Genomic DNA, 25,793 nt, shown 5'->3' with positions numbered 1-25,793 from the left:
CAACAAAACAAGAAACCTCCCAATGAAATACACATTTCCACTTTCTCTTGAAAAATCGTATCTAGAAACCACTGGCTGAATTCTCAGCTGATGGAACTGGAAGTGATGAATAGCACTGCTGTCCTCTTTGACACAGTGTGCTTTTCAGTCTATAGTCCCCACTACTCCCTACTGTCTCACACTGTACTTCACTCACTCATGTTACATGCCTGGATTTCTAATTGAGTCTTCAGAATAGAAGTGAATACTCTGAGATTATTCCAGTTTCTACTCGACAGAGCCCGAAACTGTTTCTGATGCTCAAGTTCAACTAAAACAAAACATCACGGTTACCTAACATACCCTAGTTCTAGTTTTTGGGGAAATTTTCTAGACTGACTGTAACAGATATCCAGAGTTTAATAACTGTGTATCAAACAAATGGCATTATTTTAGCAATCTATGAAATAGATATGAGTACTTTGCTTTGAAATATTTTATATAAAATTTGATAATTCAAGTAAGAGCATTTAGAATTCAGTGTCAAAATAGGTATATTATAGGGGTGCCTGGGTGGCATAGCTCGGGTTGTGATCCCGGGGTCCTGGGATCGAGCCCTGCATCAGGCTTCCTGCTCAGCGGCGAGCCTGTTTCTCCCCCTCCACCGCTCCCCTTGCTTGTGCTCTCTTGCTCTCTCTCAAATGAATAAATAAAATCTTTAGGTATATTATAAAATTAGTTTTTACAGAGCTAAGGAATTTGAGGGCTCTCATTTTACAGATGAGAAAACTAAGCCCCCAAAAGATTAAGGAACTTGCTTAAAGTCAAATTGCCAAATATTCAGAGTCAGAATTCTTTATGCTTTTTCCTTTACCCAAGGCAGGTGATAATGTGGCATACTGTTTTTCCCAAAGACAGGCACACCATTATGTATGCCAACATATAATGTGATGTTGACATGCCTCCGTTAAAAGGTAGGGTCTTTGTTCTCCTTCATTAAGCCTGGGCACAGTTTTCTACTCGCCTCAACCAACAGAATGCAGAAATGATACTGGATGATTTCCAAGACTAAGTCAGTTAAGGAAATAGGGCTTTTGCCAAGTGTTCTCTCTAGAGCACTTGCCTGAGGAAGCCCAGGCTACCTGAGGGTGTTCCAACCCAATGCCCCAGCTACGCCCCTAGCTGACAGCCAGCACCAACTGTCAGATACTGAATGAATACGCCTTCAGATGACTCTGGCATCCAACCTCTAAGTCTTCTACCTGACACTGAGGAGCAGAGATAAGCTATCCTGACTGCGTCTTGCCTGAACTCCTGACCCATAAAAACTATGAGAGATAAATACTTGCTGTTTTAAGACACAAAGCTTTAGGGTTCTTTATTATACAGTCACCATACCTGGGACAGACGCTTTCAGAATACCACTGACTGTTTTATAAATAGATATTCAACAAATATTTGTGTAATGAAACAAATACTGCCAAGCCAAATAAAATAAAATGTTGACTTAGTTTACCATTCAGGGGGCACCATGCTTCCATCCACATCCCAAAATGTGTTTTTGCCATTCATTTCAGTAGTATATATAACCCATCGGTGACGGCCTGGGTGGAAAGATCAACATTTATAAAGATGTGAGGAAATAAAGACAACCTTAACAAAACAAAAACAAACAAAAATAAGCATAATTGTATAATATCAAAGAAGACAACTATTTTTTATTAATAAAAGACTTTTATGTGCTCTCACGTAAGAGAAAAGTTAGAGGAATAGCACCCTAGGTATGTTCGTGGAGGCATGTCTCAGGAAGTATATGGCAAGCTTTTATCAATAGCGGGGCAGCTACAAGAGCAAAATCCCTACACTGAGACTGAGACCCACTCTGTGGCTGGGGCTCAGGCATTTCCCAGAGTGGAGAACTCTTGCTTCTCCCCTGTCCTGCCAAGGGAGTAGAGGACAGTAGGGCAATGTGTTCCCAGCTGTTCAGGGTATTCAGGAGAGAAAGTGCTCTTCTGAGACCGGGGCAGGAGAAATGTATTCACAGTAGTCATACTCAAATTATATGTTTCCATATAAATTATTTTAAAATGACCACCAGAGATCCTTTTGGAAATTGGTGATCATACATAATAAGCAAACATTATAAACAATGGTCAGATAATTAAGACAGCTCATGTCATCAAAACAGTATGGCAGCATTCTTTATTTAACAAATTTCTGTGGAATAGTTGGGGGCCTAATTACAATTTATAGGAATGCTTCTATTCTACTAAGTTGAGCAGAGACCTGGATTCTAATCAAGACTTTGTCACTTATTATCAGTGGATTTTAGATAAGTTTTATGAGCCTCAGTTTCTCTATTAAAAGTGAATGAATATAGGGGCGCTGGCTGGCTCAGTCAGTAGAGCATGAGACTCTTGATCTCATGCTGGGTGTAGAGATTATTTAAAAATAAAATCTTAAAAAAAAAAGTGGATGATTATACCTACACCTTCAGGTCGCTATGAAAATTAAATACCACACACATACATCTAGCTTAGCACTGGGCAAAAAAGTGCATAATAAATGTTAATTCCTTCCACCTCTTCCTTACCGCCCCTACCCCCCAAACAGAAAATACTGAATTCATCCCTGTAATGTATTTTAAGCCAATAAACAAAAAGTAATCTGCATTTACTTTATAGAGTTTTCTTTTTTTTTAAGATTTTATTTATTTATTTGACAGAGAGAGAGAGTGCATGTGCATGAGAGAGCACAAGCAGGGGAAGTGGCAGGCAGAGGGAGAGGGAGAAGGAGGCTCCCTATGGAGCAGGGAGCCGGATGCAGGGCTCAATCCCAAGACCGCGGGATCATGACCTGAGCTGAAGGCAGACGCTTAACCGACTGAACCACCCAGGCGCCCTTTATAGAGTTTTCCTAGGTCAATACATAATCAACAAATATCAACTAATGCTATTTAAATATGACCTTATCTATTAAAGGAAATACAGATTTCTCAAGCACATCTAGGATCCTCTGGAGCCCAGGTGCCTTTAAGGGGCCCCTCTGGCATCCCCCTGGTGCTGAGGCATCTGCCTGGGCCTCTCCCTACAGCCTTAGGCAGCTTCTTAACCATCCTGAAGCCTTCTCCCAAGCCCTAGACCAAATGGAAACAATCAAGCTTTTTTCAGGGAAAAAAAAATTCAAGATTTGCTTCTTCTGTTAGAGAAATCAATCTTGAGAATAAGTAACTAAAAGTAAATTACAATCCAATTAGGGAGGGGAATGTGAAGGCAGGAGAAAAAACCTTGGAAAAGGTTTCACAGAATTATTAGGCCATGATGATAGAGATGGGCCTTAACAATCTCACAATATACATGTATCAAAATTTTAAATTTACATACTCAGACTCAGCAGTTCTACTTCCAGGAATTTATTCTTTCAATACTTAAATGAATGTGGAGGTAGTTACAAGCGAGTCACTGCAGCATTGTTTCTAATAGCATAAGGTTGAAGGCAATCTAAATATCTATCAATAGTGAAGTGCTTGAAAAAAGAATGATTCTTTCATACAGTGGAATATTGTGTTGCTATTAAAAAGAATGCTAACTTTTTTAATAAAAAAAGATAAACAAAAATTCAAACAGAAGAATGCTATAGATACATCCAACTTACCACTATGGAAAAATGGCCCATAGTTTTAAGTAAAAATATTTCCATTTACAAGCAACATACATAATCCCATGAAATTATAAAAACAATGTATGTTGTTTATGCAGTCATAAAGAAGCTCTTTGTATATTATGGAAAACAGAGTCAAATCAAGTCTCAGGATGCCTGGGTGGCTCAGTCGGTTAAGCATCTGCCTTCCGCTTAGGTCATGATCCCAGGGCCCCCAGATGGAGAGTCTGCATCTCTCTCTCCCTCTGCTCCTCCCCCCCAGCCCCTGCTCTCTCTCTCAAATAAATAAAATAAAAAATCTTAAAAAAAAATATCAAGTCTCAATCTCATTCTCATTATTTATAACAAAAAATACTGTACTCACCAAAAAACTGCTTGTTGTCTTCATAGTATTTGTTTCCATATTTGTCTTCCCCCACTAAGGTACCAACCCTCAAATCATTTGCCCTGTGAATATCCAAAAAAATAAGAGAGAGAGAGAGACATTTTACAACGATTCTTTGTTCAAAGCACAAAATATAGTGAGTACAACAACTTTCAGAAACAAAGTCTGCGGAGCGCCTGGGTGGCTCAGTTGGTTAAGCGACTGCCTTCGGCTCAGGTCATGATCCTGGAGTCCCAGGATCGAGTCCCGCATCGGGCTCCCTGCTCGGCAGGGAGTCTGCTTCTCCCTCTGACCTTCCCCCTTCTCATGTACTCTCTCTCTTTCTCTCAAATAAATAAAATCTTAAAAAAAAAAAAAAAGAAACAAAGTCCGCTGCATCGACTAGTAAAATGAGGAGATGTGGGGATGGTCACTACTTGTATACTTCTAGCCTCCATCTTCAGGATCAAGCCAGCCACTGCTGAAGAATCAGCTTCAGGTAAGAACTCTAGAATCCCTGCTCATGTCGCCCCCAGTACCAGGTAAACACATAGAAAGATAGAAAAGATAGATCGACTCAACGGATATGCTTAAAATTACAAATATACAGATGCAATATCTTCAAATTACAAGACTACTTTTATCTATTTCTCCAAGGCCATGAAGCACTGGAGTTAGCAAAAACCCTCAGGAAATCACAAAGCCAAAGTATTTCATCTTAAAATGATTCGAATGTCTCCAAGGCTTTCATTTGATTCTGGGTCTCCAATTCGGTTCCCGCGGACGATGCTGCTCCTCCAACTGAACGAATGTCAGGACTAGTAGGGGCCGTTACAATCATCTCCGACAATGCCTTACTAGTACAGAGGAGGAAACTGAAGGCCAGTGAAGGTAAAAACTTTCCCAAGGTCAGAGCGTTGGGCAAAGCTCACTACTCTCCAGGAAGCCGGGCAGGGGTGCAGTCCACACGCCCTCGACTCTTAACATTGTCTCTACAGCTGGCTCTGATCCTGTCTCAGGGAGACTCCTGGACACACACTTCAGTCTGGGGAAGCAGGGCAGAGATTGGGCAGATTGTCCTTGACAAGAGCTGAGAATTCGCCAAGGGGACTCAAGCCCGGGACTCCTTCCAAGAAACCAGCTAACTCAAGCATAATCCCAGAGGCCAAGAGCATGGCTCTGGCCGCCTACCTGAAGAAAACCCGTAGATAGCCACGCAGGCCGCCGTGGCCGCTGACCTGCTGCAGCCCGCGTTTCAGGACCTGCAAGAGCTCCATCTTGTCCCGTAGACCCAGCCTCCCGGGTACGACGCTCAAAACGCACCCGGAGGAAGCGAACACTCGGCTGGCCGTACCGACCATGAAAAGTTCCCGCTCGCGCATGCGCGCGAGAAACGCGGGGATGGCTCTACGCATGCGCGCAGCTAGAGCTCCTCTGCGCGACCACTTTACGGTTTGCGGGAAAACGCTCCGCTAGTTTCCCTGGGAAGCGAAGGCACGGTAATTACTAAGTTTTTAGGGGCTCTATTTAAAGTGCGGGGCATGTGGTAGAGAGTTCACCCAGACTAGGCTTCCGTAGGTGGAGGTTCCTCCTTGAGGGACCTCAGTGTCCTCCTCTAAAATGATTGGCTTAGACTACTTCAAAAAATCCTTTCTAGCGCCAAGATTCTTTAGAAACGATACCATTAACAAATTCGATATTGAATACATTCGATATGAGTACATATACTAGTGTAGGTAGGCGAGCGAGGAGGATGTATAGAAAAGTATAAGTTTAATATCTGCTCTCAGATTTAGTTGCAAAGTTAAAATTCAAAATTTAAACACTTAAAAATTTATTAGAAAACTAAATCGTGCGTGTTACTTAAAATTTTTAAATAATAAAAGATATTAAATGAATATTTCAGTTTTCCACTATTTTATTTTACATAGTATGCTTTAAACTTGTTTTTGTTTCGTTTGTGTGTGTGTGTGTCCTTCCAATTTATTTGACGAAAAAACTGGAGGTTTCTCCAGTAGTGTTCCACAGTCTGGATTTTGTTGATCATGTCCCTGTGTTCCTCTACCCCTGTATTTCCTGTGTATTTGTAATTAATTACACCTAGGTGCTTGCCCAGATTTGTGGGGTTTTTTTTATGTTGTTAGGTATATTTTATAGCTGATGATATCTTTCCATCAGGAAGCATACATGGTGTGTTTAACTTTGTGTGATTTTTAGCAGACATTGGTGAGCATTGCCTAAGTAATTTCATTTTCTTCTTCATTAGTCATAATTGTTAAAGAGACACTTCCCTTCAACTATCTGGTTCCTGATATACAGTTCATATAGAAAAGGCAGGATGGGTGCTTGGTTCTTTCAAGTATTCAAAATTATAAGTTGGTTCCCTAGCACCTTTTTTTTTCTTTTGTGGCAAAAAACCAACATAAAATGTACTATCCTAACCATTCTTAAGTGTATAGTAGTGTTAACTATATGCACATTGTTGTACGCCAGATCTCTAGAGCCTTTTCATCTTGTAAAACTGAAACCCTATATGCACTGAACCACCATTCCATTTCACTTCAGATAGTTGCTATAAGTGAAACCAGGCAGTACTTGTCTTTTTGCAACTAGCTTATTTTACTTAGCAAGATGTCCTTAAGTTTCATCCATGTTGTAGCTATGACAGGATTTCCTTCTTTTTAAAGGCTTAATAATATTCTATTGCATGTATATATCACATTTTCTTCCTCCATTCATCTTGTGATGGACATATTGGACATTTTAGGTTGCTTCTACCTCTTGGCTAATGTAAATAATGCTGCAATAAACAGGGGAGTACAAATATCTCTTCGAGATTCTGTTTTCCAATCTTTTGGATGGATCCCCAGCATATCTTGTGTTTTCTGCTCTAGACATGCTATCAGCAGCTATTTCTCTAAGGATCCCTTCCCTAGGATTTTTTGTCTGTTCAAATCTCAGCTCTGTCACTTACTAGCTATACTGGGCAAGGTGCTTAGCCTCATTTTACTCATTTGTAAAATGGGGTTAATAATATTACCTACATTATGGGACCATTGTGAGGATTAAATAAGAAGGTACATAAAATCCTTACCCCAGTGCCTGGTATTATTATTATAAGTACATGAGTTGGATAAATTGCTTCTTAATAATAGAAGAGGCATATGTCTAATTGAATAAATTTTTCAGACTACTTTGATTTCCTGTTCGAATTTTGATCAATTGTATTTAGGCCTGATGAACAGCTATTATTATTCATGCTTCTATATGAATGAGTCTTGGATCCTGCATATTTTTCTTTCTTGGAATTCTGTCATTTGTTTGCTTGTTTCTGTTTTGTTTGTATTTGTTTTGGTAGGATTGAAGCTTTTTTTTTTAATGTGTGTAGGAAATAAAATTTCCTTTTTTTAAATTTCCCTCTTGACTGATCATTTGCAGGGACATAGAATTCTAGGCTCAACGAATTCTAGGACATGGAATTCTCATAGAACTTTGAAAATATTGCTCCATTGCCCTCTAATATCTAGTATCATTGGTAAAAATCTTTCTGCCAACCTAATGCAGTTGACCCTTGACCAACACAGGGATTAGAAGCACTGACCACCCCCCCACACACAGTTGAAAATCCATGTATAAATTTTGGTTCCCCCAAAACTTAACTACTAATAACCTGTTGACCAGAAGCCTTACTGATAACATAAACAGCCAGTTAACACAAGTTTTGTATGTTACAAGTATTATATACTTTATTCTTACAATGAAGTAGGCTAGAGAAAAGAAAATGTTAAGAAAATCATAAGGAAAATAAATTTACAGTACTGTATTGTAAAAAATCGGCATTTAAGTGGACCCATGTAGTTCAAACCTGTGTTGCTCAAGGGTCAACTAGATTTATTCCTTTGCAAGAAACTTGTTTCTCAGATTTTTCTGTTTGTTTCTAAAAGTTCTGAAATTTCATGTGGACTTATCTTGGGCTTTTTCTGGTTGATCCTTGTTGGAATTCAATGCCATCTTTAAATTTGGAGATGTGTCGTTGTTAGTTGTAGATATTGTTCTTTTGATAATTTCTGGAATTATCATTTATTACCCCTCCCATTTCTGGAATCTGGATATTAGCTGAACGTTTGTCCTTCTGGATTCATCTTCTGTATTTTTAAATTTTACCTGCATATTTTCCATTTCTACCTTTGCATTTTACATTCTGAGCCACTTCTTCACCTTTATGTACCAGTTCACTCATTTGTTCCTTATGTGGGTATGGTCCATACAGTCTTGATAGATTTTTTTTCAATTTCAACATTATTCTATTTGATTTCTTGATCCCTGGTTGCTCTTTTGTCATAGTACCCGGTTCTGATTTTTGTCATTAACTTGATATTAGTAGTATTATTACAGAGCCAAAGAAACCTAAAGGCACATGCAGAATCCAGATAATACTGTCCTCATGTGAACAAAAATATCGCCAGAAATCTTAATTCTGTTTTTTGCAATCTAATTTGCTGTTTAGCTCTTCCATTTTTTTTCTTTTTAAAAATTTAATACATTTAGTATACATACCTGGTCTAAAGAATCATATAGGTCTGCTTCCTGATCTGATTTCCAACTTCCAAAGTCAGTCTGAGAATTGTTTCAACCCTTTAACTGCTTATTTTGGTATTCACTAACATAATGCTAGATTATTCTTATTTCTAGATTTTTAAAATTTTAGGTATTATCTGACTTCCCAACATAGAAGATGAGGATTTCGCTCTTTGACAACACCACACACACACACACACACACACACACACACACACATATTCATGTTCCATTCTCCTAATAACAGTTCACTGAATTTTTTCGTACACATCTATTTAAGGCCAATTTGTGCTTACAACCTCTGAAGAACTTATTCCCTTCTTCTAGATACAGGAAATTGTGGCATTCTGAGGGTCTAAGACCACCTAATTTTTTCTACTTAAGGATTATTTTCTATCAAATATTGTGAAATATATATATATGTATGTATTTAATCTTAAGAGTCTACAACTGAGCCTAAGCAAATACTATCTGTGACAGATTGTTTTCTAAAAATGGCCACAAAAAAATTCTGGTTCCCTACACTGTTCCAGAATTTTGCCACTCTCCCATTAAGAAGTATAGTCTAGGGGCACCTGAGTGGCTCGGTGGGTGAAGCCTCCGGCTCTTGGTTTCCACTCAGGTCATGATCTCATGGGTTGGGGGACTGAGCCCCAAGTTGGGTTCTGTGCTGCACCAGGAGTCTGCTTGAAGATTCCCTCCCTCTGCCCTTCCCTCCACTTTACACGATTTGCTCTCTCTCTCTTAAATAAATAAATCTTAAAAATAAGTATATTTTATCTTCCTCTGAATTTGAGAGGCCTTTGTGTCTGTCTCAATGAAGAAGAATGATGCCTTTTTTTTTTAAGCTTAATTTGAGAGAGAGCGAGCGAGCACGCACACATGTGATTGGGGGGATGGACAATGAGAGGAGAGAGAATCTCAAGCAGACTCCTCAATGAGGGCAGTGCAGAGCCTGATGCAGGGCTCAATCCCAGGACCCTGAGATCATGACCTGAGCTGAAATCAAGAGATGGATGCTTGGGCTCCTGGGTGGCTCAGCTGGTTAAGAGACTGCCTTCGGCTCAGGTCATGATCCTGGAGTCCCTGGATCAAGTCCCACATCGGGCTCCCTGCTCAGCAGGGAGTCTGCTTCTCCCTCTGACCCTCCCCCCTCTCATATGCTCTCTCTCTCTCATTCTCTCTCTCAAATAAATAAAATCTTAAAGAAAAAAAAAAGATGGATGCTTAACCGACTGAAGCCCCAGGTGCCCCAATGATGCTTGGTTTCTTAGTGCTATTGTCTGAATGTGTGCTCCCTCCTCCAAATTCATGTTGAAATCCTAACCCTCAAAGGTGATAGTAGGTGGGGGCTTTGGGAGGTGTTTAAGTCATGAGGGTGGAACCCTCATGAATGGGATTAGTGCCTCTAAAAGAGGCTCCAGAGAGATCCTTAGCTCTTTCCATCATGTGAGGACCCTGCAGAAGTCAGCAGCCTGCAACCCACGGTCAAGAAGTCACCTGAACTTGACCATACTGGCACCCTGATCTTAGACTTTTCAGCCTCCAGAACGGTGAGAAATAAATGTTTGTTACTTATAAGCGACCTGTTGTCAAAAACCAACCTCTGTGCTCCAGAGCCAAAACATAACACAAAGACAGAATTTGGAGACGAAGAGGAACGCTGGTTTTATTACTTTGCCGGGCAAAGGAGGCTGCAGCAGGCTAACACCTTCAAAACTGCAGACCTGCCCGGGGTAAAAGGCTGAGAAGTTTTATAGGAAAATACAGGATCTGGGTGGTTTTTTGGGTTTTGTTTGTTTTTAAAGATTTTGTTTATATATTTGACAGAGAGAGAGAGGGAGAGAGCACAAGCAGGGGAGAGAGGCAGAGGGAGAAACAGGCCAGACTCTGGGATCAAGACCAGAGCAGAAGGCAGATGCTTGATCAACTGAGCTGCCCAGGCTCCCCCCGCCGGGTGGTTTTCAGAGGAATCTGGTACATGCTGCCAACCACGTTTAGTCATGTCTTCAAGGTGGTCTCATGACCAGTGCCGGGGCTGGCCATCTGAGTCTCATTACTAAGTATACACTGAGGTCAGCAAAGATGTCAGTATAGATACTGAGTTCTTGGAACAAAGGATTCTACAGAAAAATAAGCGAAGGGGAGGAGGAGGCTTCAGGAAGGAGGAAGAGAAAAATTTGTTCAGTTTAAAGCCAAGGCTTGCTGAAGCATTAGTGTAGTCATCTTAATTTCCATCCATCTTTACGTTTCTATAGTGGTTTCACACCCAGTCTGTGGTGTTTTGTATAGCAGCCCAAATGGACAAAGACACTGAGGCTAGGTTAGAAGACTATCTGGCTTCCATCTGTCTCTGTCTCTCTCAACACTCAACCCAATAGCCACACAGAAATTACCCTTTATTTCTCACAAAAGGAGCCCACGTCTGTAGCTGAGTAGTTTTCTTAGCCTTCTTCCAGCCCATATACATTTGAAGGGCCAAAAGTCTCTTTATTTTGCACTGTTGTGTATCTTTTAGTCCAAAATGCTACAATTGTTTTAAGTTCTTACAATTTTTTGTGTCAATTTATAAACAACTTCATTAGACGAAGACCCATCCGGAAATCTTGTCAAGGTAATCTCTTCTCTACATTGAGATTCTCCGGAGGCTGCTGAGATACATCCTTCCCCAAGAATGGCTGACATATTTCTGGTCTTCATGCTCTTCCAGATGTTTGCCACTTTGGCACAGCAAACAGCCGCTATCAACCTCCAGATGTGTGTGATTCCAAAAATTCCAACGCCCCCCTTGAGCTGCTTGGTGCAGAAAAGCTGTCCATGCCAATCTCTAACCTCATTGTAGATTCATGAGAGTAACAAATGTTGTTTTAAACCACTAAGCCTGAGTGGTTTGTTACAAAGCAAGAGAATTTGTAACGAATAAAGTGCTAATACTTTGAAACCCCCTTATATGTCCCTCCCTGTTTGTATCTTCTTACTCTTCCAGAAGTAACTAGAATTCTAAATTAAGTACTTATAATTCCCTTACTTTTTTTTTTAAGTTTTTTACCTAAGTGATCTCTACACTTGACATGAGGCTTGAACTCATGACCCTGAGATCAAGAGTCCAATGCTCTTCTGATGGAGCCAGCCAGGTGCCCCTTCCTTGCTTTTTAAGTTAATTTTACCACATACATAAGTACCTCTCAACAATATATTGTATTTATCTGTTTTCAGTAAACAAGTTAAATCATACTTTTGGGCTTGCTTTTTCATACATGACTTCTGGATTCATTGATGTTGGTATTTTATTCCTTTTTTGGGGTTACATAATACTCCATTGGGTGACTACACTGCAATTTACTTATCCATTCTCCTGTCAATGGGTATTTGGAGTTTGTTGTTGTTGTTCTTACAATGCTGACATGAACACTTTTGTATGCCTCCCAGCACATGTTAAAGAGTTTTTCTAGGGTAAAATAGCAGATTTGTGCACATTATACTTAACTATGTAATGTTAAATTACTTTTGAGATGCTTGTATCAATGGACACTCCCATCTTCAACACATATCCTTCTGTTCTACATACTCTACACTTCTTATCCCCAGACTTTGAAATATCATTCTAGTGTGTATCTGCCTCCTTAATAGACTTTCAACAAATCCCTTTATATCCTCTTCCAAAGTAGATGTTGTAATACTAAAGCATTCTGGAGGATCTGTGGGGCAAATCGGGCTGCTTCCCAGCTTTCTGCACTGCAGGCTAAGTCAACCTTCTCAGGTTTGCTAATAAGATGACCACCACTAATGTGTTTTCCAGCTTTCAAAATTTTGTGGCTTTGTTTCTCTCCCATTATTTTTGTCTTTGAGATAATGCCTTAACAAATTCTTTGGCTGTTTTAATGACATTTAAGGAGGGAGTCAGAATTAAATGTGTCAGCAGCATGATCTTCCACCATGGATAGATTTTTAAAATTTCAGTAAGTTTTTTGGGGTGCCTAGGTGGCTCAGTTGGTTAAGTGTCAGATGAGCTCATGATCTTGGGGTCCTGGATATCAAGTCCCATGTTTGGCTCTGCACTCAGCAGGGAGCCTGCTTCCCCTCTCCCTCTGCCCCTCTCCATGCTTGTCCTCTCTCTTTAAGATAAAATCTTTAAAAAAATTCATTAAGTTTATTTCTAAATGTTGTTTTGGTTTGTTTTTAAAGTTTGGTCTTTTCTGCTGTTCCTGTTTCTTGCTTACTTTTTGATTCCGTTTTTTTCCTTAAAACCTGTCATATACATTTATAATCTGGATGTGGCAATTTCTGTATCTCATATTGTCTTTCAGAGTCTTTATGTGCTGCTTATTTTGGACTCGTTCAAGTGGCTTGTTTCCTTGTGAGTTTAATAATTTTGTGAGCTCATATATGGTTGAGCTTAATCTGGGACAGCCTTGAGATTCTAAATCAGGGGCCAGCAACCTATGCCCCAAGGGCCAAGTTCAGTCCATTACCTGCTTTTGTAAATGTTCTTCCAGACGACAGCCAGGCCCATTCATTATGTACTGACTCCTTTGCTCTACAATAGCAGATTTGAGTAGTTGCTACAGACAAGGGATGGCCCACAAAGTAAAAAATATTTACTTTCTGCCCTTTACAAAAGTGTGCCAACTTATCTAAATTATGGGTATTTTCTCCAGAGAAGATGTATATTTGCTTCTGCCAGAACCAGAGGTGGGGGGGGGGGATCTCATGACCTGCACCAAACTTACCCTTCTTTGAGAACTCATGCCAAACTTACAAGCCCAGCAATAGAAAAAAAGGCCTTCACAGTACCTATTCCACTATATCGCTAGAAGCAGCTATATAATATATTCTCTTTGACTATATTGTTCTGATTTTAAGACAGTATGGATCTTTCTCATTTAAAGGGTGGATCCTTGGGGTGCATGGGTGGCTCAGTTAGTTAAGCCTCCGACTATTGATTTCAGCTCTGGTCTTGGTCTTGAAGTCCTGGGATCCAGCCCTGATTAGGGCTCCACACTCAGCGGCGAGATTCTTCCTCTCCCTCTGCCCCTTCCACCACTCTAGACAGGCTCTCTCTCAAATAAATAAAAAAATCTTTTTAAAAAAGGGTGGATCCTTTCAACCTAGAGACAGACACATATCCTTTTATGTAACTTATCTTGTATTATTTAATAATTTCCTTACCTCAAGTCTTTTGTTTTTTTTTTTTTTTTAAAGATTTTATTTATTTTTTTTGACCGAGAGACAGCGAGAGAGGGAATACAAGCAGGGGGAGCAGGAGAGTGAGGAGCAGGCTTCCCTCTGATCAGGGAGCCCGATGCGGGGCTCGATCCCAGGACCCTGGGATCATGACCTGAGCCGAAGGCAGATGCTTAACCACTGAGCCACCCAGGTGCCCCTCTTTTCTGTCTTCTTAAACTCTTGCTGGTAAAATGTTAGGCCTCTTGATTTGATTTTCTAATTTTATTTTTTCTTCTTTATGTTTTGGTTATATGTTTTCAGGGTGAGTTCCTCAACAACTTTATCTTCCAACCCTTCTAATGAATTGGTTTGGCTATCATTTTTAATTTCCAAGGACAGTTCCTTGCTCCAAATGTACCTTTTCAAAGCATCCTATAAGGTCAACTAATCTTTGACAAAGCAGGAAAGAATATCCAATGGAAAAAAGAGTCTTTTCAACAAATGGTGTTGAGAAAACTGGACAGCAACATGCAGAAAAATGAAACTGACCACTTTCTTACACCATACACAAAAATAAATTCAAAATGGATGAAAGACCTACATGTGAGGCAGGAAACCATCAAAATCCTAGAAGAGCGCCAAAGCAACTTATTAGACATGTTGCCGGAGGCAAGAAACAAAAGCAAAAATGTTGGGACCTCATCAAGATAAAAAGTTCCTGCACAGCGAAGGAAACAATAATACTAAAAGGCAGCCTATGGGGGTGCCTGGGTGGCTCAGTTGGTTAAGCGACTGCCTTCGGCTCAGGTCATGATCCTGGAGTCCCAGGATCGAGTCCCGCGTTGGGCTCCCTGCTCAGCAGGGAGTCTGCTTCTCCCTCTGACCCTCTTCCCTCTCGTGCTCTCTCTCATTCTCTCTCTCTCAAATAAATAAATAAACCTTAAAAAAAATAAAAAATAAAAGGCAGCCTATGGACTAAGAGAAGGGTTAGTATCCAAAGTTTATAAAGAACTTATCAAACTCAACACCCAAAAACAAATAATCCAGTTAAAAAATGGGCAGAAACATGAAAGACATTTTTCCAAAGAAGACATCCAGATGGTTAACAGACACATGAAAAGATGCTCAACATTACTTAACATCAGGGAAATACAAATCAAAACCATGATGAGATACGACCTCACACCTGTCAGAATGGCTAAAATAACACAGGAAACAACAGATGTTGGCAAGGATGCGGAAAAAGGGAAACCCTCTTTGCACTGTTGGTGGGAATGCAAACTGGTGCAGCCACTCTGGAAAACAGTATGGAGGTTCCTCAAAAAGTTGAAAATACAGCTACCATGCAATCCAGCAATTACACTACTGGGTATTTACACCATAAGAGACTCTTAATGGTAGAGAACAAACTAAGGCTTGATGGAGGGAGGTAGGTGGGGGAGGGGCTGGATGGGGGATGGGTATTAAGGTGGGCACGTTATGATGAGCACTGGGTTTTGCATGTAAGTGAATTCTACTCCTGAAACTGATACTGCACTGTATGTTAACTAGAATTTAAATAAAAATTTGAAACCCCCCCCCCAAAAGCATCCTGTTCTCATTTGACTTTCTTTCAAAATGTTAATTACCCTTGAGGGTGAATATTTTTCTGATCCCTGGATTTTATTTGCCTGCCCTCAGCCCTAACAGTGTCTGATCTCTTATGTATTGGATACTTTCCTCAATTATCGGTGATCCTGGTTCTAAGTTCATATTTAATAGTAGGCAATAAAGAATTGAATAGAAACCGCATGTATACTTCTATGACTTGAAATTAGTGGGCTTCACTGAAGAATGATAAAGTGGCAAGCATCAAGATACAACCAAAAGTGAGTATCTGGAGATCTTTTCTCTAAGACCAATTAATTTCTCTGAAGAAAAAAACCCTGGCAGAGGCGCCTATACCCATGGCCAGCATTGTGGGAACATGATTATGGAGCCCACATTCAGAATGCAGATTTTCACTTAACCCGTATTTTCAAGCCTATACATATCTAACCCAGGCTTTCTGTTATTCCTGGTGCCGTTAAGTCTGATCTTCCAGTTCAGTTGCTCAAGAGAATTAACCTCTGACCCTCTGATCAAAAAGGTAGAAGGACAAAAAGAGATCAGCTGGCTTAAATAAGGGCAGGAAAAGGTAATTCAATGATTTTGTACACAGACTTTCAACCAATCTTTTTTTTTTTTTTTTTAAATGTCCCAAGCATCATCTCGGAATATGAGTACCAGTTCTTCCAAGTACTAAGCATCTTTTCTGAGGATACTGGCCTTTTTCACTGAACTGCCTTTTGCAGGCACTCAGAATAGAGCTTCCTTCGTTCTGGCTCTGCTAATAAGTCAGTCTTTCTTTACCTGCATTTTGTTTTCCAAGAATTTACTGAATTCTCTTATCCTTTGATTTCTTGTTTCCTGTTTTATTTATCATTGGGTGGTTACATTTTACTGTTATTTTACTGAAATTTCAGGAGACAGAAAATAAATTAATAGTCAATCTGCAGTTTTAGAAGAAATTCTTCAAAGGGAATTGTAAATAGTCCTAAAATAGTGGATATGGAAATGTCTTCCACTCATTTCCCTTCCTAGTTAATAAATCCTGTTAGAGATTTCTTAACAATAGAACAAATGGATGACCAAATACTGAACAAACAGGACTCTGAAATCAAATAAATGGACATTTTTAATGTAGTTCACATTTTAATATAGTTTTAAAAACACTTCCAAATATAACTACAAATTTAATCAGGACAAATACCTGAAAGGAATATGTATCTTAATTAACCATTAGTACATTATTTTAAAGAATTATTTTCCTGAATCCTTGGCTTACTTCATTGGGTTTATAAAGATATAAACCTACTGATTTTTCCATTTGAATTATTTTCTACTAAATGTAGTTTTTCCTAGCTGATAATTATAAATAAACCTGTTGATAAAAATCACATTTTAAATAGGGAAAAAAGTTTCCCTTAATAAGATGGTGAAGACTGTAAGTGGATACTTTTAAACTTCTGATTTACTATAAAGCAGCAATTTGTAAAATCCACATCCTCCCCTAAATTCAGCTTTTCTATTGCAAAAATCTTTATAAAAAATGTACTGAGTGCAATAAAATCTCCATATTTGTTTTTTTTTAAATCAACACATAGACATACCAAAATAATTCATCATGACAATCAGAGCAAAGAAAGATTTAACAGTCTCAGTTTTGCTAAGGAAAACATTACTGTGGAAGGCATCCAAGGAGTCTAGAATGGTTTTGCTGTGGCAACAAGGCTTCAGGCTGATGCTCGTACTACTGTTAAAACAGCTTTGCCCCATTACAGTGAAACATCAGTGCATATTCCCTTACATATTAAAAAACTTAAATTTTTAAAAATTATCAATCTGCTTTAAAATAATTGTTTAACTCACCTTGAAAACACAGATTGGCTATGATAAATCCATTATTTAACAAACTGGGTATTTCTAATGACCTAAAAGAAAAGGGCTAAAACTCACTGAAGGGTCAGGAAGTTCTAATGCAGGTCAGAAAAGAGGGAGAGAAGTCCAATGCTTTTTGTGGAATGGAAGAGCAACAATTTTAATATCTATTTTAAAATACTGAAACATTTTGGGCTCAGTCTCTACTGCTTTTAAAACACAGCAGTAAACCAAAAATATTAAAACATGAACCCTATCTCATTCTCAAAAACAATTTTCTGCTACATACATAAATAAAAAGTGCTTGTAACTAATAATATACAACACTAAAAAAAGTCTTGAGATCATGTAGGCTTATGTCTCATTGCCAGCAATGAGAGTGGTATATGTTAAGGGTGCCATAATATTTACAAAAGACAAAAAATATATATATATTTTATTATTTCCTATGGTTCTAATGTTATCGTTATACCATCAAGCATAAAATAATCTTTTACATGGTAATTAAAACAGATTATATTATGGAAGAGTAAAATGCAAGGAAATCCTCCTTAGGGATTTCTGAAGATTAAATGTTTGTACTAATTCATAATGAAAACATGAATAGAACACAATTCTGGAAAAAAAAAAAGAGACTAATTTATTTGTTTCATAAGATAAAATATAGTAAGTGGTCTTAGTTTAGATGTCAAGAAGTGATAGCTTAGGGTGTCATCTTAACCAAGAATAAATTCATAGTATTTCTTATTCACTTAAGACAGGAAGGGAAATTCTAATTCCTGCCACCTGCCCAGTCACTTCAAAAATTCTTAAGAAGTTAAAATAAAAACACCCTGGGTTTTTGGTTACTCTTTAAAGTCAAAATTTCCCAATACCCTGGAAGCAATGAGTTCAATTTGGTGTCTTCTTGTGTTCTGGGAAACAACAGTAAGTTTATACTGACATCTCAGCCTTCAGATGCTGTGACCAATTATTTGTGAGTTATAATCTGCAGGCTCCATTTTTAAAATATGTGGGATGACACTGTCAATTCGTACATTGCCAATGAGACCTTTGAAAAACAATTCTTCAGTGATGGTAGCATTCATCAATCTCAAAGCAGGCAATCTGAGTAGTAGTCTCGACAACCTAAAAAGGGGAAGGAAAAACAAGAGTGTAAATCTAAAAGAGATTTAGTAGAAAAATAGAGGAGTAATTTCTGTATGTATATTGGTTGTGGTCTAATTTAATAAAGATCTAATTTTAAAAAGTTAAAAAATAAAAACTTAAGTATTCTCAAGCCTTAGAGGGTATGACAATCATCTGGATATAAATGCAGTCCAACAGACTTCATAGGAAAGCTCTGCTCTTAACTACTATACTGTGTTGCCTCCACTTGGCTGTATGGACCATGGAACTAAGAAGTTATATATTTTAAAAAAGATTTATTTATTTTAGAGACAGCGCATGCGCACACTTGAGCGCTGTGGGGGGGAGAAAGGGGGAGAGAAGGAGAGAGAGGGAGGGAGAGAGGGAGGGAGGGAGGGGGAGAAGGGGGAAGGGAGAGAGGGAGAGGGAGAGGGAGGGAGGGGGGAGAGGGGGAGAGGGAGGGGGAGGGAGAGGGGGGAGAGAGAGAGAGAGAGAGAGAGAGAGAATCTCAAGTAGACTCCCCACTGGGCTTGGAGCCCGACACGGGCCCATCCCACGACCCTGAGGGATCATGACCTGAGCTGAAATCAAGAGTTGGACGCTCAACCAACTGAGCCACCCAGGCGCTCCACCATGGAACTAAGTTATTAAAGCACAGATCAAATTATACATTTAAGAATGGCTTAGAGATTGAGTTGAGGTTGTTTTGAGCAATGTTTTGTGTTATCAGGACACATGGGGCTTAGTGGTAATCAAAAAACAAATGGAAATGGTAAAACAGGCAATAGTTATTACTGGGAAGACTGGGGAAGAGCACAGAATATGGAATCAAGACCACTGGGTTCAAATCTTGATTCAACTAACGCTCCACCTATGTGAACGCGTGTTAGCCACTTACTCCCGATCTCTCTGTATCGTGGTAAAAATTAATGAAATGAATGATTCCTGCCAGTTTCTGTGCTACTGAGGATCTTAAAGGCAAAACCATACTTTCCATAAGGTATAACCTGAAAACTACTATCCAAAGCTAATTTATTATTTTTAAATAAATCAGAATGTAAGAAACTGAGAGTTCAGAGATCAATCAAAGCACCTGGAACCTACTTGAACAGAGATCAGCCAAGAGCTATACGTCAAGAAGGAGGAAAAATTTAAATACTGTATTTGTTTGTACAATGAGGTATAAAACAACTTTAGAGACTTTAAAAAACTGAGAACAATCATAACAAAACCACCACCACCAACAAAAAACAACTTTCTGAAAAGCTTGGGTATGTGTATCCCTCTTGTATTCTAAGGCCTTGCACTCTAACATTTGTGACCACTTGAAAACAGGATTAAGTCACCTTTTTTTTTTTTTTAAGATCTTATTTATTTGTCAGAGAGAGAGAGAGAGCACAAGCAGGGGGAGCGTCAGGCAGAGGAAGAAGAAGGATCCCTGCTGAGCAAGCAACTTGATGTGGGACTCGATCCCAGAACCTTGGGATCATGACCTGAGCCGAAGGCAGATGTTTTATCAACCGACTGAGCCACCCAGGCGTCCCTAGTCACCTTTCTAGTCACTAGTCTCCTCCTCAAATTACCCAGTTCCTATTTGTTCCTACCACATGAGCTGCAGGAATAACACTGGTAGGAAGCAGGGTAGGAAAACTGGTTAGATAAACTAAAGGTGATTTTCATGATGGAACTGGCTTAAAAATCTATTATTTAATATCTGTAAACAATTACTTTATGTAAAACATTCTTTTATTAGTACGAAGCATGTTAATTTAATAATCTTAGTAAACATTTATATAGCGATTATATTACATATGTTACACTATATGCAATATGATATACTATACAATAGGCAGTGTTCTAAGCTATTTACATATATCAATTGTTTTAATCATTATAATAATTGTGGGTACTATTATCTACATTTTACAGACAAACTGAAACACAGAAGTTGAGTAACTTGCCAACGGTCATACAGCTAGTAAGTGATGGGGTCAGGAGTCAAGCCCTGGTATTCTGGCTCTGACAGCCACGTGCTAGCAGAACTACTCTCCATTACTGTTGCTCTTCAAAAACTGAGTTGGATCTTATAAAAAAATAACTTTTCAAGGGACATTGGCAAGAAATATCTTGGTAGAAATATCATAAACCAAATTCCTAATTATTTATAAAATAGTCGAATGGTGTTTCTATTCATTTATTCCTGTTTTTTCCCTTTCACTAATAAAATCCTTTACTTGGGGCACCTGGGTGGCTCAGTCGTTAAGCGTCTGCCTTAGGCTCAGGTCATGATCCCAGGGTCCTGGGATCAAGCCCCACATCGGGCTCCCTGCTCAGCGGGAAGCCTGCTTCTCTCCCACTCCCCCTGCTTGTGTTCCCTCTCTCGCTGTGTCTCTCTGTCAAATGAATAAATAAAATCTTAAAAATTAAGTAAGTAAAATCCTTTATTTCATCTGAAGAAAACAGAGTTTGGGCACTAGAGCCAGACAACCTGAGCTCACAGGCAGACCCTGCCATCTGCGTGTGACCCTGAGCAAGTTATTTAACCTCTCTCTGCTCAAGTCTTCTTCTATAAATTGTAAGAAATGATTTATCACTTGCAACAATGCACTACTGCTTTTAATAGGATTAGCTATTTCAAAGGTCCAGGCTGACTAAAACACTGATTTATTCTTGGAATGGAAAATAATGAAATAGATTCATAAAAAATTTTAAGATGGATTTAATTAAATAGTATTTAACTTTTAGATACCTGTAGGTGTCATCTGGATATGTTTTGGTTATATAATCTTGGAATTCCACATATGCCTTTTCCTGAAATTTCTCGATTTGTTCCATGTTTTCTAGGCCTGGATGATCTGAAACATTAAATATATTGTTACCCTAGTTCTGAATGCTCATTTAATAAGGCACAGAGAGATGAGAAAGAAGGGGGGGGAAAAAAATTTAGTCAAAAAAAAAAAAATGGCGCTATCCTATGCATGGTTCTCTCACTCCACAAATTTAGTAACCCACCTACTAAATGCCAGACACTGTATTTTAAACCCTCTAAAAAATTTATTTTAAAAAATATTTTATTTATTTATTGGAGAGGGAAAGAGAGATAGAGAGTATGAGTTGGGGGGGGGAGGACAGAGGGAGAGGGAGAAACAGACTTCTAGCTGAGCAGGGAGCCCCATGTGGAGCTCTATCCCGGGACCCCGGGATCATGACCGGAGCTGAAGGCAGACACTCAACCAACTGAGCCACCCAGGTACGCCTGTGCTTTAACCCTCATAATGATTTTGTCTCATATACATATTCTGGTTTCTACTAAAATAGTTTTCTCTATTCCAAAAGTCATGGGAGTTTGATCATTTTGCTTCAACGGGAACAAAAAAATAAAATGACTTAGCTTAGTTAAAAAAGCATTTTTAATCCAATGAAATATCTGCAGATTATATTCTACACTACTTTTTTCATAAGAACCTCCCCATCACTGTTAGGTAAAAAGATACTTCTGAAATTATCAAAAAATGGACAGTATTTCTATCAGAAAAACTGTAACAAAGAAACATGAAATAATCTATATAAACATTTTAATAGTCACTATAAAACTTCACAAAAATAGGAATATTAGGAGAACTTCAATAAAATTATGCCTAACTTAGGCAATATTGAAAAACATGGAAAGCTCTGCTCTGACTAAAGAGAATAAAAAATAAATAGAAAACATGGAACACTGCATCAAAAACTAATGATGTAATATATGGTGATTAACATAACAATAAAAAAATTAAAAAAAAATAAATAGAAAATACTGGGAATACTTAATAAAATTACATTAAATCAAATCTATGTTCTTTCAATTTTAAGGAAAATGAAGGTGGAAAATTGGTTGTGATTAAAATGGAAATCCAAGTTATTAACTTATATGAAACATTATAAGAAACAGGAAAAAAAAGGTTTAATTGTCATATTAGTATCACAGAGTTTAAGAAGCAGGTTTCCTCATATAATTTTATTATGATGCACAGGAATAAAAATACATACCAAAATAAAAAATACAGGGTCTAAGAGAATAGTCAATTTTTCTTATTCATAAATTGATCATTGAGCTTACTGTCACTTTACTGTATGTGAAAGCTAGAAACTAGCAGGAAAATAAGAGACATTTTTCTATTTGCTGGTAACTCTAATAAAATGTTTAGAAGTTTAACCCATTAACAAACCAGTACTCACCTTTCATTTGCCTTCTCATGATGCCTACACCAAAATATGCCTAAGAATTCAAATGTTGATGTGAACATAATTATATCATTTCAATGATTTCTTCAACTTTCCTTTTCATACCTATATCAATGTCTAATATCCATAAAATTCACTGATTTAAAGTGTAATTCAATAGTTTTTCGTAGATTCAGAGCTGTGCAACCATCATTATTACAACTGAATTTTAGAACATTTTTGTCATCCCAAGAGAAACTCTGTGCCCACTGGCAGTCACTTCCCATGCTCCCCCTCCTTAGTCCCTAGGTAGCCACTAATCTAGTTTATGTCTCTACAGACTTGCCTATTCCAGGCATTTCATATAAATGGAATCATATAAAATGCGGTCTTTTGTGACTGGCTTCTTTCACTTAGTATACTGTTTTCTTTTTTTTTTTTTTTAAAGATTTTATTTATTTATTTGACAGAGAGCGAGACAGCGAGAGAGGGAACACAAGCAGGGGAAGTGGGAGAGGGAGAAGCAGGCTTCCCGCAGAGCAGGGAGCCCGATGCGGGGCTTGATCCCAGGACCGTGGGATCATGACCTGAGCCGAAGGCAGATGCCCAGCGACTGAGCCACCCAGGCGCCCCTCACTTAGTATACTGTTTTCAACCACGGTGTAGCATGTGTCAGAATTTCATTCCTTTTTATGGCTGATACCCCACTGTCTGTAGATATTACATCTGGTTTATTCATTTGTTCATGGACACTTGGGTTGTTTCCACTTTCAGTGCATCCTTTCACATTCCTACTAGTAATGTATGAGATTCTCCCAATACTGTGTTTTAAATAAGAAAGAAATGTTTATGTACCTGGACTGAAGAGTACTATTGCCTTCAGGTAGGCATATTCATATCCATCAATGCAGAGTTTAACCATGCTGTTACAGAACTCCTGTAGTTTAAAGATGTGTTCCATCAATAATTTTCTTCTTTCTGTTGACATTTTATCTTTAATTAAAAACAAACAAACGAAAGCTTCTAGTTTTTGGCTAAAATGTATGACTGTTTTTACTCAATATATTTCCTTCTCACTAATTTCTAGCTTTGAATATAACCAATCTGTAAATGTTTAAAATTCATTATCTCTGCAAGATGAAACTTGTGATCTTTCTCATTCAAGAAAAAAAGCTGTTAGAAAAAAACAAAAACCCCAAGAAATTTAGTGTTTCAAGATATATCTTTGAGAAGATAAGCTGTAAAGATAACCTCCTGAAAAAGTGGCCTACAAAAGACTCAAATTTTGGTAACAAGATTTTATTTAAGCTTGTAATTGGTTGAAAAAAATGAGCAAAAGCACCTAGATTTTTTAAAGTTACCAACACTACTAAAATAAACATTAGCAAAAAAACACTGCCAAGACCAAAGAAAAGTTGAGTATAATAAAATTTTATAACTTTTAAAATTTATTGTGTTTTTGTTTAAAACACATCTGACTAGTCAACCACAGCTTTAGAGAAGTAAGCTATATATAACCCATTACAAATTCATGAGAAATGAATCAAGACCAGGAGTCCATAAATAAGATGGAATGTAGTGCTACCTTCTAGCAGATCTACTGCTGATGACATTTTAAGGTGATTTTCCTGCCCTCAAACAGGAAGTGGAACCAGATGATTTAAAAATAACGCAAAACAATGAGAAATGGGACATGCTAAGGAAATAAAACATGATTCCCAATTTGTAAATTATTCCTAAATTCAAAAAGCAGTTCTTCCCATGCTCATGGTTAGTCACAAGCCAATTTAAAATTAAATGTTTACAAATCAATGACCGCCTGTATCCTCAATTAAAGCCGTAATCACCATGGATCAAGAAAAAAGAGTAAAGACTGCTCTGTTTAAGTGAAAGAATATATCCCAATGAACTGATAAAAAAACAAAAAAACAAAAAACAACCCAGCCTATGCTGGGATTCAAAGGACTATAATTAAAAAAAGGCAGTTTGAAAATTGGTGAGAAGTAAACATTTAACAATATCTGGTCACCTCTATGTAAGCTAATCCCTGGATTCTTTGGTATCTATGTCCAAATATGCAAAACTTCACGGGGCCTACTCAGAAGCAGCCTGCCAGAGTTAAATATAATTGTTTCAATTTTGTTATGCTCTCATTTGAAAATATTTTTGGGTGATTAATGGGTGAATTTATTAAAATGGAAAAGTTATCTCTAGTAAAAAGGCTGCTGGTATCTAAAACATTAATCAACTATCTAACTTTAATGATAACATAGTTTATAAAATTGACATCCCCTCTTATATCCTGGAAAAAGAAATAAACAAGATGCTCCTTACCCTGTTGAAGGCTACTGTGAAGACAATTGACAAATGTTGCTAATATAGTTGCCACATTCATCACTTGCCAACACTGGGCAAGACCAAGAGTAAAAAGTTCATTCCAATAAGCTTTCACCAATGATATGCTATTTTCTTGCCTATTAAAATGAAACACAACAAACACATATCGGATATTAACATGTATTTTATAAACTTTACAAGCTTTTTTTTTTTAAGATTTTTATTTATTTATTTGAGAGAGAGAGAGCACGAGCAGGGGGAGGGGCAAAGGGAGAGGGAGAAGCAGACTCCCTGCTGAGCAGGGGCGGGATCCCAGGACCTTGAGATTATGACCTGAGCCGGAGGCAGATGCCTAACTAGGTCACCTAGGTATCCCAAAACGGTTTATTCTTTAAGCATGTTTCAGATGGGATATTAGTATCCCTATAAATGAGATACTTAATTTTGGATTTTGCTAGGAGAAATGAAAATAAGAATGGTCCCTTCCTGAACTTCTGAATAAGAAATTTCCAGAGCATGAGAGAGTAGAAAAAATATTAGAAGTCAGCCACAGTTTTAAAAACTAGATCTACTGATTATCCATTTGAAATCTGGCTAATAAGCTTCCCAGGTCTCAGCTGCCTAGCTATATAAAATGAAGAGAAACTACACGTCCTATTCCCTGCTCTCATTATTATGAGATGTAAATGTAAGAATTATGTGGATAAGGGATGCCATAAAGTATATGCCAGGCACTATTCAAGGCACTGGAGAAACAGCAATAAACAGGATGGATTAAGTCCGCCTTCATGAAACAGAAGGTAAACATAAAAATATACCATTTCAAATATTTTATATATTATATACACATGCATATGGTTATATATACATTAGGTTTCTCTCAGGTAATAAAAATTCTACATTACCATAAAGTAGGATT

General features: G+C 38.1%; 2 protein-coding genes and 1 long non-coding RNA gene across 7 annotated transcripts in view; 1 reads left to right on the top strand and 2 right to left on the bottom strand.

The window, feature by feature from the left end:
* NDUFA12 (NADH:ubiquinone oxidoreductase subunit A12) overlaps positions 1 to 5,361 on the bottom strand; it is a 29,815-nt gene extending 24,454 nt beyond the window's left edge. Inside the window, exons 1-3 of the mRNA XM_025882599.2 lie at positions 5,195 to 5,361; positions 4,004 to 4,086; positions 1,496 to 1,583 (exon numbers count right to left, since the gene is read on the bottom strand). Coding sequence (XP_025738384.1) covers positions 1,496 to 1,583; positions 4,004 to 4,086; positions 5,195 to 5,280 — 257 coding nt within the window. The 5' untranslated portion in view covers positions 5,281 to 5,361. The remainder of the gene's footprint in view (positions 1 to 1,495; positions 1,584 to 4,003; positions 4,087 to 5,194) is intronic.
* Positions 5,362 to 5,432: 71 nt separating this feature from the next.
* Positions 5,433 to 11,716, top strand: LOC141374151 (uncharacterized). Its single transcript, XR_012380796.1, has 3 exons — positions 5,433 to 5,502; positions 11,167 to 11,195; positions 11,292 to 11,716. It is a non-coding gene; the product is annotated as an uncharacterized lncRNA (long non-coding RNA).
* A 5,914-nt stretch (positions 11,717 to 17,630) lies between these two features.
* NR2C1 (nuclear receptor subfamily 2 group C member 1) overlaps positions 17,631 to 25,793 on the bottom strand; it is a 44,500-nt gene continuing 36,337 nt past the window's right edge. For 3 of the 5 annotated variants that reach the window (XM_025881256.2, XM_025881250.2, XM_073900504.1), the window contains 4 exons: positions 24,872 to 25,011; positions 23,393 to 23,530; positions 21,084 to 21,189; positions 17,631 to 18,334 (listed from right to left, as the gene is read on the bottom strand). In XM_025881256.2, the coding sequence (XP_025737041.1) occupies positions 18,160 to 18,334; positions 21,084 to 21,189; positions 23,393 to 23,530; positions 24,872 to 25,011 (559 nt within the window). In that variant the 3' untranslated portion in view covers positions 17,631 to 18,159. The remainder of the gene's footprint in view (positions 18,335 to 21,083; positions 21,190 to 23,392; positions 23,531 to 24,871; positions 25,012 to 25,793) is intronic. The other 2 variants (XM_025881251.2, XM_025881254.2) reach the window with 2 other exon arrangements.

Source organism: Callorhinus ursinus, unplaced genomic scaffold (genome assembly GCF_003265705.2).
Source record: "Callorhinus ursinus isolate GAN/ISIS: 27379988/994484 unplaced genomic scaffold, GSC_fseal_2.0 scaffold14, whole genome shotgun sequence".
In the NCBI taxonomy this organism is placed as follows: domain Eukaryota; kingdom Metazoa; phylum Chordata; class Mammalia; order Carnivora; family Otariidae; genus Callorhinus; species Callorhinus ursinus.
The sequence above is the reverse complement of the archived record's forward strand: the minus strand, read 5'-3'. Positions and strand labels throughout refer to the sequence as shown.